General features: G+C 32.9%; 1 protein-coding gene across 2 annotated transcripts in view; it reads left to right on the forward strand.

Annotated features, from left to right (window-relative positions):
* The first annotated feature begins 8,812 nt into the window (after nucleotides 1–8,812).
* Nucleotides 8,813–15,744, forward strand: part of LOC133190395 (probable helicase with zinc finger domain) — a 33,530-nt gene continuing 26,598 nt past the window's right edge. For both annotated transcript variants that reach the window (XM_061326002.1, XM_061326003.1), the window contains exons 1-2: nucleotides 8,813–8,895; nucleotides 14,412–14,546. In XM_061326002.1, coding sequence (XP_061181986.1) covers nucleotides 14,454–14,546 — 93 coding nt within the window. In that variant the 5' untranslated portion in view covers nucleotides 8,813–8,895; nucleotides 14,412–14,453. The remainder of the gene's footprint in view (nucleotides 8,896–14,411; nucleotides 14,547–15,744) is intronic.

Genomic DNA, 15,744 nt, shown 5'->3' on the forward strand with positions numbered 1-15,744 from the left:
TTAGAGAAACAAAATGGCAGGGAATATCTCCAAGAGTACATGTATGTCTCACCCCAAACTCAATTTTGCTTCGTTTTGATTTTTCCCCTAACTCATTTTTATTTTGATATTTATTGATTCATACAGCATTATATACATTCATACATCTATGAAATTAAAAAAGTTTGACCTATTTTGAATGAAAAAAGAAGTCACCTTCAAGTTTTTAGCTTGAGGAGCTTATCGTAATATATTTTTAAATTCTTTTATTTTCTTGTAATTATAACTCAATGAATGGCAGTATCAGTAGATTTAAGTTTCTGCAGTTTCATTTTCATTTTATGTCAAGTTCATTTCAGACAGCAATATTTATTTTGATATTGAAATGTATTTTTAAATAACTTTACAAAAACCTTCGAAAATCAGATAATCAAGAAAAATTATACCCATTATATTGCACATACATGTAGAAATACATTTTTTTTTACAAGTTAGATATTCTAGGACATTTTCTTCTCTTTTTATTTTCAAAGGTAGCAAAGTATAAATTTTATGCCTCAAAACTCCTCTTTTCTCTTTAACTTTTTTCCCACTTCCATTCAATATATTAGCAATTCATTGTTTCAGGCATAAGTTTTAATTTCATGTTTGAGAAATATATACATGAAGTGAAAAACTTCCCTCCCTCCCTCTGCTTATGTCTTTGTATAAAGACATCCATTACCTTTTTCATTAACTTAATAGTATAAGCAATATTTAATTAGTACTTTATAACATCAGATAAACAAAATATTAGCAACTTCACATATCTGAATTATTTCTGACTGCATAAGAATTTGATATTGATAATGTTGTTGATATATTTAAGTCAACATAATTACCTTTTCATTTTTTCTTTCATTTTATCCACTATTAGTAAAATATTAATTGGCAATTTTATTCATATTGATAAGTTGTATACTGTATTCCTCATTAAAGCTGTAAATTTTGAAGTTGTGCATAGGGTTAATTGAATCCAAGATGCATGTACATGTATTATTTGCATTTTTAATTGTATTCAGAAACACATATAAATTATGAGCCTTATTGTATATTTACATTAATGTAGGAGAGGGTTTGTACATTGTAAGACTGTCCATGAGTTTGAAATTTTTATAGAGCAGTGTAACCAAGACATGTTTTACATCAAAGAACTGAATTTTTTATCTTGATTTTTAACCATTGACCTCAAGGTCAAAAGGCCTGCGATTGTTTTTAAGATAGAGTCATCAGCTCAAGTTTCATTGCCCTCATATTTTAAATCACTTTTTGATATGCCAATACATTTTAAAAAAAGTTCTCTGCAGATTCTTGAAAAAAAAATACAGTGATCTCTCAGTTACATTATTACCCTTTTATATGTTTCAACATAAACATTCCGATAAACCAAATCTGAGTTCTTACTATATTCTCTCTTTTTTTCTCTTTGATTTGTACAGCAGGCCTTAATGTACTTATTATTTTTATCTTTTTATGTAACAGTTTTGGGTTCTCTCTACACAGTTTTTTTTTTATTACAAAAGAATTTATTGATAATGCTGTATATACTTTGTTTTGTACATTTTAATGTTATGCACCATGTGCAACTAAGTACACAAGTAGTAGAGATAGGTTTTTGAGAGATTCATTTTTTTCTCTAGTTTTTCCTCATAAGCATGACAAGTAATGCAATAATTGTAAAAAAAAATTCCCATTGTTATACATAATGCCGTGCTCTCAGTTAAAATTTATGATTCAGTTTAAAATAAACTATTTCTTTGTCATGCAATTAAACTTGTTGAGTTCTCACTGAGTCTAAAGGCAGTCAAAGATGTCTTTAAGGATTTATGACAAACCCTCCTTTACTCTGAAATCTTTCAAATCTTGGGGGTGAGGGTAGGGGAAGGGTTTAACTTAGTACAAGGATTTTTTAACATATCAATATGGGAGTTTTTGATTATATTGTAATAGAAACTGGGAGGGGGATTGGCCTTTCAGTGATCAATATTATACTAAATTAACAGTAAAAAAATAAGCTTTGGAAAAGGGGTGCAATGTCCCCCCAATACTACATGCCTATGATTACAATGTACATCATACATATAAATAAAAAAGCCCAGACAGTTATTCCTTATTAGCTCACCTCAGCTAAAAGCACAAGTAAGCTTTTCTGATCACATTTTGTCTGGTGTCTATCTGTTTGTCCGTCTGTAAACTATTCACATTTTCGATTTCTTCTCAAGAACCACTGGGCCAATTTTGACCAAACTTGCCACAAGGCATCTTTGCGTGAAGGGAGTTCAAGTTTGTTCAAATGAAGGGCCACACCCTGTTTCGAGTGGAGATAATTAAGAATTGGTGAAAATTTGGTGTCATCTTTTAAAAATCTTCTTCTCAGAACCATTGGGCAGAAAAGTTGAAACTTAAAAGAAACCTTCATTACATAGTGTAGATTCAATTTTTTTTTTCAAATCATGACCCCTTGGGGTAGGGTGGGGCCACAATGGGGGATCAGAGTTTTACATAGGAATATATAAGTAAAAACTTTTCTTCTCAAGAACAAACCCATGTTTATTCATATTGATATGGAAGTATCCTCGGGTAGTGTAGATTCAAATTATGACCCCGGGGGGTAGGATGGGGCCACAATGGGTGATCATAGTTTTACATAGGAATATATGAAAAATTCTTACCTCACCTGAGCTGAAAGATCAAGTGAGATTTTCTGATCACATTTTGTCCGGCTTCCATCTGTCTGTCTGTCCGTCTAGCTGTCCGTCCGTCTGTAAACTTTTAACATTTTTGTTCTTATCAAGAACCACTAGGCCAATTTCAACCAAACTTGCCACAGAGTATCCTTGGGTAAAGGGGATTCAAGTTTGTTCAAATGAAGGGACATGCCTTCTTCCAAGGCTAGATAATTACAAATTAGTGATAAATTAATGGCATCTTTTAAAAAATCTTCTTCTCAAGAACCACTGGGCCAGGAAAGATGAAACTTATATGGAAACATCCTCATGTAGTGTAGATTCAAGTTTTTTTCAAATTATGACCCCGGGAGTAGGGTGGGACTACAATAGAAGATAAAACTTACAGGAAAAAAAATATTTTTAAAAACTTCTAAAGCCATGATTTGTCAAAGAAATATGTTAGAATCCTCAGTTAGTGTAGATTCAAGTTTATTCAATCATGCCCCCCTCCCTTTAGGGATAGGTTGATACCACTCATAAAATACTGAACTCCTAGCCAACGTGCTCAGGTGTGCGTGGTAGCCCATGGGCCTCTTGTTTGAAAATCTTCTTTTCAAGAACAACAAAGCCACAGTTAGACTTCTTGATATGAAAGCATCCTTAGGTAGTGTAGAATCAAATTTGTTCAAAATCATGACCCCCGGGAGTAGGATGGGTCCACAATTGGAGGTCAATTTTTTACTCAGAATATATAAGAAAATACTTTTAAAAATCTTCTTCTCAAGAACAACAAAACCTTGATTAGGCATATTGATATGGAAGCATCCTCAGATAGTGTAGAATTAAATTTGTTCAAATCATAATCCCTGGGGTACCATGGGGCCACCATGGGGGATCAAAGTTTTACATAGGAACATATGGGAAAAATCTTTAAAAATATTTTCAAGAACAAAGCCATGATTAGTCATATTGATATGGAAGCATACCCAGGTATTGTTGATTCAAGTTTGTTGAGGTCATCTTCCAGTAGTAGGGTGGAGCCATAACAGGGGATCAAAGTTTTACATATGAATAAATATAGGGAAAAATCTTTAAAAATCTTCTTCTCATAAACAACAAAGCCATGATCATTCATATTGACATGGAAGCATCCCCAGGTAGTGTAGATTTAAGTTTGTTCAAACCATGCCCCCTCCCCGGGGTAGGGTGGAAGACATCATTAAAATTCTGTTTTCAAGAACAGCAAAGCCATGATTAGTCATACGAATATGGAAGTATCTTCAGATAGTGTAGATTCAATTTCGTTCAAAACATGACCCCTTTGGGTAGGGTGTGGCTAGAACTGGTGATCAAAGCCTGTGTTCTATAGATTTTAGCTAAAAACTCTTTAGTATAAGTGTTATAAAGCTAACAATCTTAAGAAATGCACGTCATCCATGAGAGTACAAACCGGAAAGAGGGGAGGGTCATGCCCTCACCCCCAATACTTTGCCCCGTTCAGTGAGCTCAGGTGGTAGTTTTACAGGCGCGGATCCAGGATTTTTTTTTTCTTTTTTGCAGGGGGAGTCTACCCCAGTCGAAAAAAATTTCCAACCCAGAAATTTCTTGACAAGCCAAAAACAAAACAAACAAAACAAAACAAAAAAACAAAAAAAAAAAAAAACTAAACTCCTTGGAATTCCATATAAGACAGCCAACTGCTTACTGCAAATTGCTCACTGCTTACTGCAAACTGCTCACTTCTTATTGCCAACTGCCACATAAATATTTTAATGAATTTTCATATTTATGGAGAAATTTATATGAATTTCCAAAGAAAATTACTTATTTGGGGAAACGAAGAGATATAAGTCTTTAATTTGGTAAAACTTATGTTTTACGATGGGGTGGGGGTTGTTGTTAAAGACTAAAAACAGGAAAATGGTCATTTTATTACCAATTTCGAATGAAAGGAGATAACAAATTAAAAATGTACTTTATCAATCTGATATGTTGAATTTTACATAAGTTAAACATACGGAGAGATTTAAGAGTCATTTATCCATTTCCATGAGTATCTGAAAATCCGCTAATGTTTTCGACCTGATTTCAACTGATAAATGTTTCTAACCCCTTATTGTAAATGAAAGGAGTTGTAAATAAGAGCAGTTAACTTTTAGACACTGGTTTTTAAAATTATCAATCCATTACTAATAAACTTTTCTTTGCATTCAAACAAGTTTTAATGGCCAAATTGCCAATTATATTGAATTAAATGGATGTAAAATGTAGGCGGAAATCGAGAGTTAGCGTGCGTAGTTCTTACAATAATTACAAAAAATTGGCGGATTTAGGAATTTTTAAACTGTAAAGGCGAGGAAGGAGTAAATCGGAAGAAGGAGTATTTCCTTTTAAAAACAAATCATTTAAGGAGGCTGGGGGGTCAACAAATTAACCACAAATTAACCACCAGATTTAACTAAATTTTTTAGATCTGATATCTTAAGCTGTCAACTATCATTTGGCAAAGAAAAATTTCAAAAATTTTAGTTTTAAAATTTGATCATTTTCTATATTTTCATATTGAGCTCTTCTTCTTAAGGAGATCAATATAGTCTAAAAATGGCCACAACCCCCCAGCCTCTTTAATTCCCACATTTCCTTGCAGGCAAATAATTCGATAGCTTTTTTGACGCGGGGGGGGGGGGTTAAGTGGGGGAGGGGGGTGTCACATACGACAAAAGAACAAACTTTTAGTAGCGTCTTGAGTAATATTTGTTGGTAATATATATTTATTCTAGAAATATAACTGAAAATCATGATAACATAACTTTTGCCCAGTGTAAAATATCTTGGAATATCTTTCAGTATTTCTTTTTACCCAATGAAAAGTACCTGTATTTGGGAATTTTTATATGTGCCTTATTTAAATCGTTTTAATGGCTAATATGTTAGATCTGTTTAAACATTCGTGGTGGTGAAGGTGGGGGGGGGGTCCCCACTAAATTTCCAATATGAACTATACAGTAGTGCTCCCTCAATAGGGACGCCTGTGACCTTTTTTTATTCCTTGTCAAAGGATTTATGTTGGGTTGTGCCCCCCCCCCCCCCCCCACGGCAATGAAATTGCTTCCTTGCCTAAGATCAACTGTTTTCACATGGAGTAAAATGCCTTGTATTATGATTTTTTTTATTGTATGGCAGAAAATTCAAAACAAGTGAGTTTACTGGTCTGTAGAGATGACTAGAAAGGGTTGGGAGGTGGATAAAATATACAGGTTGGTAATAGAATATGTCTAGAATTAGGGAATGAAAGGTAGTTAATTGACCATGTTGGAAAGTGGAGAAATACATCCTCAACCGTGCGTAGAAAATCATGCGCCGTAAATGCACCATATTTACATTACGGGATATGTACATGTACATAGCGTTATGGTCAAAAGAAAACCATAACGCTACAGTTCTGCTGCTAACATTTTATCAACTCGATTCTATTTATTTCCTTACTCAGAGACCAGATAAAAAGAATAAGATTTTAATGCTTTCAAAAAATTGGTTGGACAGTTGCTGAGAAAAAAATGAGATTTAAAATTTTAATTTTTCAATATATCTGGTCACCATTTTGAAGAAGGGACACTTGTAACAATGTGTCGCCTCCCCCTTCCCCCTCATAACATAAGTACAGCCATTGTATTCTATTGGGGGAAAATTGGCTCTGGGGGGGAAATCGCACTCTATAACTACTACAAAGAGTAGGATCCTCCCTCCTCCCTCTCCGGAAAATTGAATCTGGTGTGGGATTTCCGTAGGGGATCGAAATCCTACTCAAGAATCATTTTTCCGCGGGGGAAATCCTACTCCAGAGCTTATTTTAGGGGGGAAATTCTACTCTAGAGCCATTCTTCTGAGGGAAAGATTTTAGAGGTGAAAGCTTACTCTACAAACTCTTATTACATATATAATTCCATAGAAAAAAAAGAGAAGTCAAACAAACTACAGACAGTGCAACATGCAACCATGCAACATTAGTGTACCAGTGAACCAACATGCTAGATGCAACTTATTTATATTGACATGCCAGATAAGTATAGGATCTCCCATGATTTGTAGTTGGATATGATTTTTATCCAACTCGTTGTGTGTTTTTTATCCCCGAGCCTTGGCGAGGGGATAAAAACACACAACGAGTTGGATAAAATTCATATCCAACTACAAATCATGGGAGATTCTTTTTATCCCTTGTTTAATACTTCACAACCAATGTATATAGGACTCCACTTTATTTTACTTCATCACGCTAACGCAAAAACCATTGTGACGTCACAACTGCACTTAACTGTGGATTATGAAAAATTCATATCCACGGGATAAAGGGGTAAACATGGGATAAATATATTTAATGCTGACATGCGAGGTAAATATGTCAATATGCAACTTAGTTATGTCGACATGCATCATATTTATGTTGACACGCAATTTATTTATGTTAACATGCAACTTATTTACATTATGCACACGTAACTCTAGTACATACCGTTACAAAAATGTACTACATGCATATGTTTGCATTAAAGTTAATATAACAGCCGTCTTCAGATATAAAGTTTATGCCAGAACATCATCTTGCATGTTTGTCCAGGCACCAGATGTGTACCCGACAGTCCGGCCTTTAAGTTAAGAATTCAATCCTGGGAATCTTGCTGTTTTTTTTTTCTTAGATATATTTTTGGTTTATTCTTTATTGAAACGTTCGAGTTTTTCTTTAATTGTTACTCTTTCGCACTGATGATGATGCTGTAAGATATTTGATTTGGATATATGTTGTTGTTTGAGTATTTCCAACACACCTATGAAGTAATTTCCCGGGAAGAGCTCATTGCGACGGGTAAATTGCGGAACGTAGTGCTTAGAAACATTTCCACAAATATCGAAAAAATTCATTTTTTTTACTTTTCCGCAAAAATGTTTCTTACGTTTCTGCAATATAAAATATATCATATTGTATGTGATCACGCCAACATATTTATTTCGCATGCCAACAAAATAAGTTGCATGTCGACATAAATATGTTGTATGTTAATATATGTAATTCTCGCATTTCAACATAAATAAGTTAATTGCATGCTGATATAAATAAGTTGCATGCTGACATAAATACCGGTATGTTGCTTGTCAACGTATTTATCTGCATGTCAACATAAATAAGTTGCACGTGAAGATAAATAAGTTGCATCTAGCATGTTGGAAGTCACATAAGGTGATATCTGATACATGTAATTTTGGAAAGTTTTCTTAATTCATTACATTTTTTTTCTTGTTATGCTGCATGTTGAGATATTTGTACATTGCATGTTGACATAATTATCTTGCATGTCAACAAAGTCTTTAGAAAAATACAGTAATTAAGTTGCATTGCATACAGGGCCGGGCAAAAAGATGCCACCATGGTAGATCTAGCATTGGAATGTTATTTAAAGTGCATTTCCATATCACATTTTATTTATTCGTTCCTTTGTCCTATCCACGCGATTGTTGCGTTTCTGTTTCTGGAATCCATGTCCCCCACATACAAGCTGTTACATCACTGGCCTCATGGTGTTGAGAGTTTTATTTCCGCCAGCTGCTATTAAAAAAATAAAGGTTACATCAATCTAAATAATTTCAAAAAAATAATTTCATTTGTAAAATGACTACATATTGTAAAGCCTTACTTGTAAATTATTCTTGCCCGGAAAACTGAAATATTTATATAAGCCAGGCTTTTCATGGGCTTTTTGGATGCAGCCAGTATCCAGTGTTTGTTCGTCTTAAATGTGTAATTTTGTAGTTTACACTTTATCAATATAAATCATTATGTCTATTCTATTTGGTTATTATCAACCTTGAAAGATTTAAAAATTGTTGGATTAGATTGAAGATGATCTCGGAAACACCCCCGGCAATTTAGGGCCTATGAAGACATTTATTTCTTACCTTCTTCTAACCCCCCTCCCCCCCCCCCCCCGTTCCTACGACCAATGTTATATATGTATCTGATTATTTTTAACTGATCAGTAGATTAATATTATTCACGTTTTTATTAGACACAGTTTGTACTCGCAAAAGACATTTTATATTTAGCGCGAAAAACTTGATGGAAATTCGATCGAGAACGGGATGCAAAATATTGACAATTCCGATTTTTGTTTTGAGTGACATCATAATGACATGGCGCAGGAAGTCGAAACAGGTGAGTGTCGTATTTTTAATCAATTTGAGATAATTACTGCTTCGTTTGGTTTTTTAAGTAGCTGCAGAATGAAACACAATAATCGAAATATCTGCTTCAAACATTTAATATGGCGAGACAGCCTGCCTTTCAACACGGTGCCTTCCGGAAAGTTCATTTTGAAAGTGACCTCGCGACTTTTATTTATTTATAGAGCTTAGTTTTAAGGAAATTCAAGTAGATGATAGTGTATTTAAAGACAAGTATTGTTTATTTCTGTGTTTACTAGAGAGTGACAAAATCAATATTTTAGCTTTTCCTGGTACTTCTACTGTGTGCGTGCCCTTTCTCACAGCTGATAGGGGTCAATGGGAGCATATGAATGAATTACTGTGGAGATGATAATAAACAATGAACAGATACACCTCTTATACTGGAAACCTTTGAATTTAACAACATGACAGCAATAAACTATTATATGGCTATTTACAATTAGATATCAATATGTTACTTGAGCATGTTGAGTAACCTTACTAAATACTCGAGGATCCACTAAATCCAATATTGAGTCCTATACCAGTATACTTCTAATATACTGAGGGCTTTGTTAATTACACTTTTAATAAAAAGTCCTGGTACCTCTTTTATAAGTTATTGCTTTTTAAGTATTTTGATGTTGATTTATAATATTTATAATTATAGCCAGATGAAAATTTATTTTTTTTTTCTCAATGTAAATTTATTTCCCATTTGGGATATATCCCAAACAGGCTATTATATCCCATTTGGGTGATTTTTCCCAACCTTTTTCAAGCTTAGATCTGGCTCCTCAAACTGCATGATAATTTGGTAATTTGGAAGTTGAAGGTTACTCTGACAGTCTAGACTGGAAAGTCACATCATTTGAATGATAGTTGCATTTCCATATGCAAATTTTTAACAAAGAATGTTTAATCTACTAATCTATCTACAATATTTCCTTAACAAGGCAAGTTTTTTTTTTTTGATTTGTTAGCTTTTGTTTGCATGGCAGCAATATACAATTTAAAGAGGATTCTGGGTACTGAGTATACTGCAGAAAAAAATCAGTTGAATCAATGTTCAGACATTTTGAATTCCCCCCCCCCCCCCCCCCCCCCCCCCGGCATTGCAGTAAGAGCTCACAGTGTGAGCAGCACTTCTTGCTGCATTTGCTATTAAAACATGATGCAGATTACGTCATCTGAAGACTTGAGTTTTTCAGTCAAAATAATAGTGTTTGTGATACTATCTTGAATACAATTATTTGACCAGTGTATTTGAATAGCAAAGTATGGGGAGATAAACTGTGATCTACTCTGATTGGTAGGGACTGTCCCTGATGTTACAGTGCTTTTTTTGGGGGGATATACATGAAACTCAGGATTTACAATAGGATAAATGTAACATTCTTATTTCTTGATAAACATGAAATTTCCTACTCGACAAAGAACATAATAGACACATGAGAGACTTCACTGAAATCTTAATCTGTGATTTAGCTGAGTTAAACAAATTTTAAATACAGATTTCTAATTCCATGGACAATAGGTGACTGGAAATTATCATTCAGCCTATTAAAATTATTTATCAATGCTACTGATCATGCTAATGGCATTTTCATTAATGAAGTGGAAAATGGAGGTAATCTGTGAAGGCCATGTTGCAATTATATCTCTTTGTCAACATGGTTTACCTACACGTGAAGTTAGAAGATGATTATATCTAAGTCATTAGCCCATTATTTTGGAAAGAAATTGAACATGCAGACTACAAATATTATAAGAAATGTCATTGATTTGACATTCATATATCGTAAACTCAAGATACTGTTGAACTTAATTGTCTCAAACATGGATATTTCAAATACCATGGATATGTCCAAGTCATGTGAAAGTACTATACTCTTTCTTTAAGTATTTAACCTCATTATCTCTAATCCTCGGATATCTTGAAGCTTTTTCTCAGTTCCATGGAGTTCAGGATAATGAAGTTTGACTGTATGTCAATATGATCATATGTAAACGTTCTTGAGATTAATTTTTTTGAGATCTTTAATAAGGTGTACTTCTCAAGAATAGTGTCATTTTTGTGAGGGGAGTAAGTTACTGTATTAATTTTTTTTCTGACAGTGAGTGTTTATAGATAATTGTAACATTCAAACTTTCATGGAAAACTTACAAAACCAGTTCTTTAGCATCATAGTGTGCAACATGGTAACATTTTACTTGGGATTTACAATTCCATAATTCTTATTCACAATGGTCAAAATCTCTCTTAGTAATGTAATAATTCGATCTGTGATGTGCAATTCTTTAAGTCTATTCAATGTCTTCCAAACTGTATTGCTTGCATGGTATGCTTCAGTAAAAGCACCTAGGCCTCATTAGGGATGCGCAATTTTTTGGTATGTCGGTATATCGCGATTTTTCATTGCATGATACATATCGTGATACGGAGACTAAAATACCGGTATTTGATACATAACTATAAATTCCGGAAATTATTCATTTATTTTTTCAAACTATTGAATGACAATTATAGGAAGTGTAAAAAAGGTTGAAAACAGTTAAACAATGGCATCAAAATATGCTATATTATTAAATGAATGAAAATTTAAAAAGTAAAGTTATGTTTTTATAGCATATTTTTAAGAAATATGATGGAAATTCATTTGAAATTGTAGTAAAAATTGTGTGTAAAAATATCACGATTTATCGTGATATTTTTGGGAAAAAATCGTGATATATCACTATACGAAACTTTTGCCGATACCCATCCCTAGGCCTCATCATAGGTGAATCCTTTGTTGGTAGTAAAGGTGGACATTCAGAGGAATACTAATACTTACTTAATAAGAAAAAACAAGATCTTATGACACCTATGTCGTTCATTGGTAAAGGTCCCCATTCAAGGCTAAAGCATGTACATGCAAATAAAAAATAAGTGCAAAGATACATCTTACATTCTTAATACATAGTTTGAGGTAAATTTTATATGGAGGTCCTTAAACAAAGTTACAAGATTCCTGAAGTATTGAGTTTTTAAAAATCTATTATTGATTTTTAAGATTTTTCAAAATGTCCTTAAGTGATGTTACTTAAAAAAAAAAAAAAGAGAATAATTCTTGAAAAGTTTTAAAAAGTTGAGCATGTAAAGTATTATCAAATCATGGCATATGATATACATTGTAGTGATCTATTTATACAGTTTACTTGCTAGTATGCTGATTATATTTTTAATTGATATAAGCAATTACCAACTTTACTTAAACGCTCATTCTTATTTTTATCTCCAGGTCGACTGCATGTGAATGAAGATTTTTTTTTGGATAGTTTAACTTATCTATTAATACAATGTATGTAATATGCTTCTTCATGCTGACAGACTAATAAATCTGACCAGGAGAAAAAAATAGCAACTCCAATGGTACCTGTGTTCATTAAATGTCTTAGAGACAGAATTTATGGGACTTGTGCTTATTTAATCATGAAAAAAAAATGGAATAAGAAGACATTTGCATCCATTTCTGCCATCAAAATCCCACATTGTGCTGGGTTATAATACAAAAGATAGTTTTCTCATAAAATCTGCCGGAAGTTTAATTATGAGTAGGTGAAGTATTTGAGGCATATTTAGGATGTGGTATAACTCTCACACATACATTTTCATATCAAATTATATAACGTGACTTGCATGTACTTCCTAATAAGTGTGGAAGTTTTCTTTAACAAAGTCAGCTATGTTCTCACAAGAAAAAAGGAAATCTGTAAAAAAGTATGTATATACATATATATATATCAATATATATATCTTTAAGTTCGTCTTTGTTAATATTAAATATCAGGATAAATCATTTCCTATTGTAGGTGGGTGTTTATGGTTTAGAGTAATCTAATATTGGAAAGTTATTGTAAAATTTTTTACATTTGTGTGATAAGATCTTATATAGTTCTCGAATTACTGAGGAATTATTGCATCTTTTCCTTATCATTGTATTCTATGATGTCATTTATTGGAGGAGCTAGGTGACAGGATACTAGGATGAGAGAGGATTGTCAAATATCGTGACGGAGTTGACAAGCAATTGATATTTTCCGATTTCCATATTTTCATTTCTTTGTTCCTCTAGACACATTTAAAAAAAGTAAAAATGGTTATGGAAAATATTGATTTATTTCTTAAAATCCCGTACATACATTTAAAAACGAAAATTTTTGATATTTTTGTTAATTTAAAAATCTTTGAAGAAAAATTTATGTATATACTATCAGTGTGATTACTATAGCATTTCTTTTTTTTGTGAGTATATCTGTTAAATTTATCTGTTGTTTGACTTTCATATACTTCATGATCCATCAGTGTTCTGAGAATTGCATGTACTTATCATGCTTATTAATTCGTAATGGTAGTAGGCTATTAAATACATCTGTACATATCTTGATTTTGACGTAAAGAACAACATTTTATTCTAAGTCATATATGAAAAATGATAAAGTTATTTGTGTATTAATTCTTGGAATCAGGATTTCTGCTAATAGGTATATTGACTAAAATGTCTTTACATGTGTTAATTTTTAATATAATACCTTTTTTATTATCCTCTTGAAGTTAAATATGATGTCAAAATTGAACAAAAGGTATTCCTGGTGGAGAATTGGATTTTGATTGTAAATTTTTTTAGGTCACAATTATACCATCGTTACTGCTTGGTAACTGAATGGCTAGCTTTCTAGCTTAACTTCACTGAAAATGATCTCTAGGATTCTGTCATGTATAAACAAATTGATTGAAATAATCTTGACAATGTGTATTATTTGTCAACTGCATCTGGTTTAGAGGTTTTACAATCTAATTAAAATTAGATGTTCCGAATCCGCTACCGCTTCTCAAACTGATTAAAATAGATGTTCCGAATTCGCTACCGCTTCTCAACATTTGAGAAGTGGTAGCAGATTGGGAACCTCTGATTTTAATTAGATTGGAGGTTTTAAAACCTCTTTATTAAAAACAACGTCATTTCTTTTAAATTACTACATGTGGTAATAAAAACTTTTATAAAATACAAATATAGCCAAACACAGTATTTCTGTGTGATGCAACTGGTTCTGGACAACTTACTCGCCCACAGTAAATTTTACTTAGTGTTATCATGGTTATGTTGATCTCAAATGTGGGGGAGGCATATATTGCTCTCCAAGACTACCGACTGCAGAAATCAAAGTTAAAGCAATTCAGGTTTGAAATTTTTTTGCAAATGAGATAAAGTGATTTAGTAGCCTTTCTTCTGTTCTCTCTGCCAGAAAGGAATATCCCCAGTAAAATACACATATAGTAATTTTGACAGTGAGCCTCAATCAGTATTAGGAATGATTCATAAACTGAAATTATGATTTTATTAAATTTGAAATGTATGGATGTATGGATTTGATGTTAGTAATTGTAAAAACCCAGAAATCAGTGTATTAACCAAGTTTCTGCATAAATAAGCTTGATTGTACATTGTCTCTGTGTTTCAGTGTCCCTAATTGGATTCCCGATGATATTACAAGTGATGGAGGATGGATAAAGATATACCATCAGACAAACAAAGGCATGACCAGCCACCGAGTATAGACCACGTACTGACGCTCATAAACAGTTTAGTCAAAGAGGTAATTAGTATATATATGTTTATAGTTGATTGTTTCTGTTGATAAATGTCTTGTTTAGGTTTATATGTTGAAATGTTAAAATATAATTTGATAATTTGACTTTACTTTTACTAGATATTTTATTAGTGTACATACAATGAAAATGTAATTTGCCAGTAAGTTGGATAAATTTAGTCAAAATTTATAGTACATTTCATCTGTGGAATACAGATAAAGTGATACTGCCTCAGCCAAGGTGATTGAGTTAATGTTTAGTTTTTTAGCTCACCTGAGCCATAGATGCAAGTGAGCTATACTTCTCAAAAAGTGTCTTGTATCTGTTGTGTGTTTTGTTTTCTGTGAATAATCTGTAAACTTTTCACATTTTTTCCTTCATCTCTGGAAACACCCAAAAATTACCCATGGGTAAATGGAAGCCCCATTTCAATCAGCAAATTGTGAACCACTTAGCTAGTAAAGACAAAACTGTCGTAGATGCTTTCTAAAGTACAAATGTATATTTGAGGAAATTCAATTCATTTTTAAAGGGTGCTCAATGTTGTCACTAGGTATAAAAAGCTCCTACTTATTTCGTCTGATTTTGAATGAAATCTTAAATCTATTGATTTCACTTGCAGGCCAGTAGTATTTGGGGGGGGGGGGGGGGGGGGGGGGGTTAGGGAGGCCTTCTCCCCACTTTTACAGGGCAACATTTGTCTCTGGAAGACTTCAAATATCCATGTGTGACACAGTTTTTTTAAAAAAAAAAAAAAAAAAAAAAAGAATGTGCTTTATATAGGAATGTATAGCAAAAATTTTAAAATCTTCTCAAGAAAAAGACCACAATGATTTTAATTATCATGCAAGTAGCCCCATGTTGTGTGGTAAAACTTGGTCTGAGGCTCTAAGGGTGCATGAGGTCACATATAGGATCAAAGTTTAAATAGGAACATATGGATGAAAATTTTAAATTTCATCTCAAGAACATCAAGCTCAAAATGAGTCAAAGTAGTATGTAGCTGCAGGTCTGTAGTTCACTAGTCTGAATTTAAAAAAAATGGGATGGACAGCCAAGGTTAGTAATATTTTGAAAACTTAAATATAAGGAAATATAAATTGAGAAACAGGCACTTTTTGTGTGCAGTAAATATACATGTACACTTTTTCCCCCACGGGCGGATCTGTAGCTCTCGGACTGTCCTTGCCAATTTTTTCAGAC

The sequence above is a fragment of the Saccostrea echinata genome, unplaced genomic scaffold (genome assembly GCF_033153115.1).
Source record: "Saccostrea echinata isolate AGI-Se365-2 ecotype Australia unplaced genomic scaffold, CSIRO_AGI_Sech_v1 ptg000022l, whole genome shotgun sequence".
In the NCBI taxonomy this organism is placed as follows: Eukaryota; Metazoa; Mollusca; class Bivalvia; order Ostreida; family Ostreidae; genus Saccostrea; species Saccostrea echinata.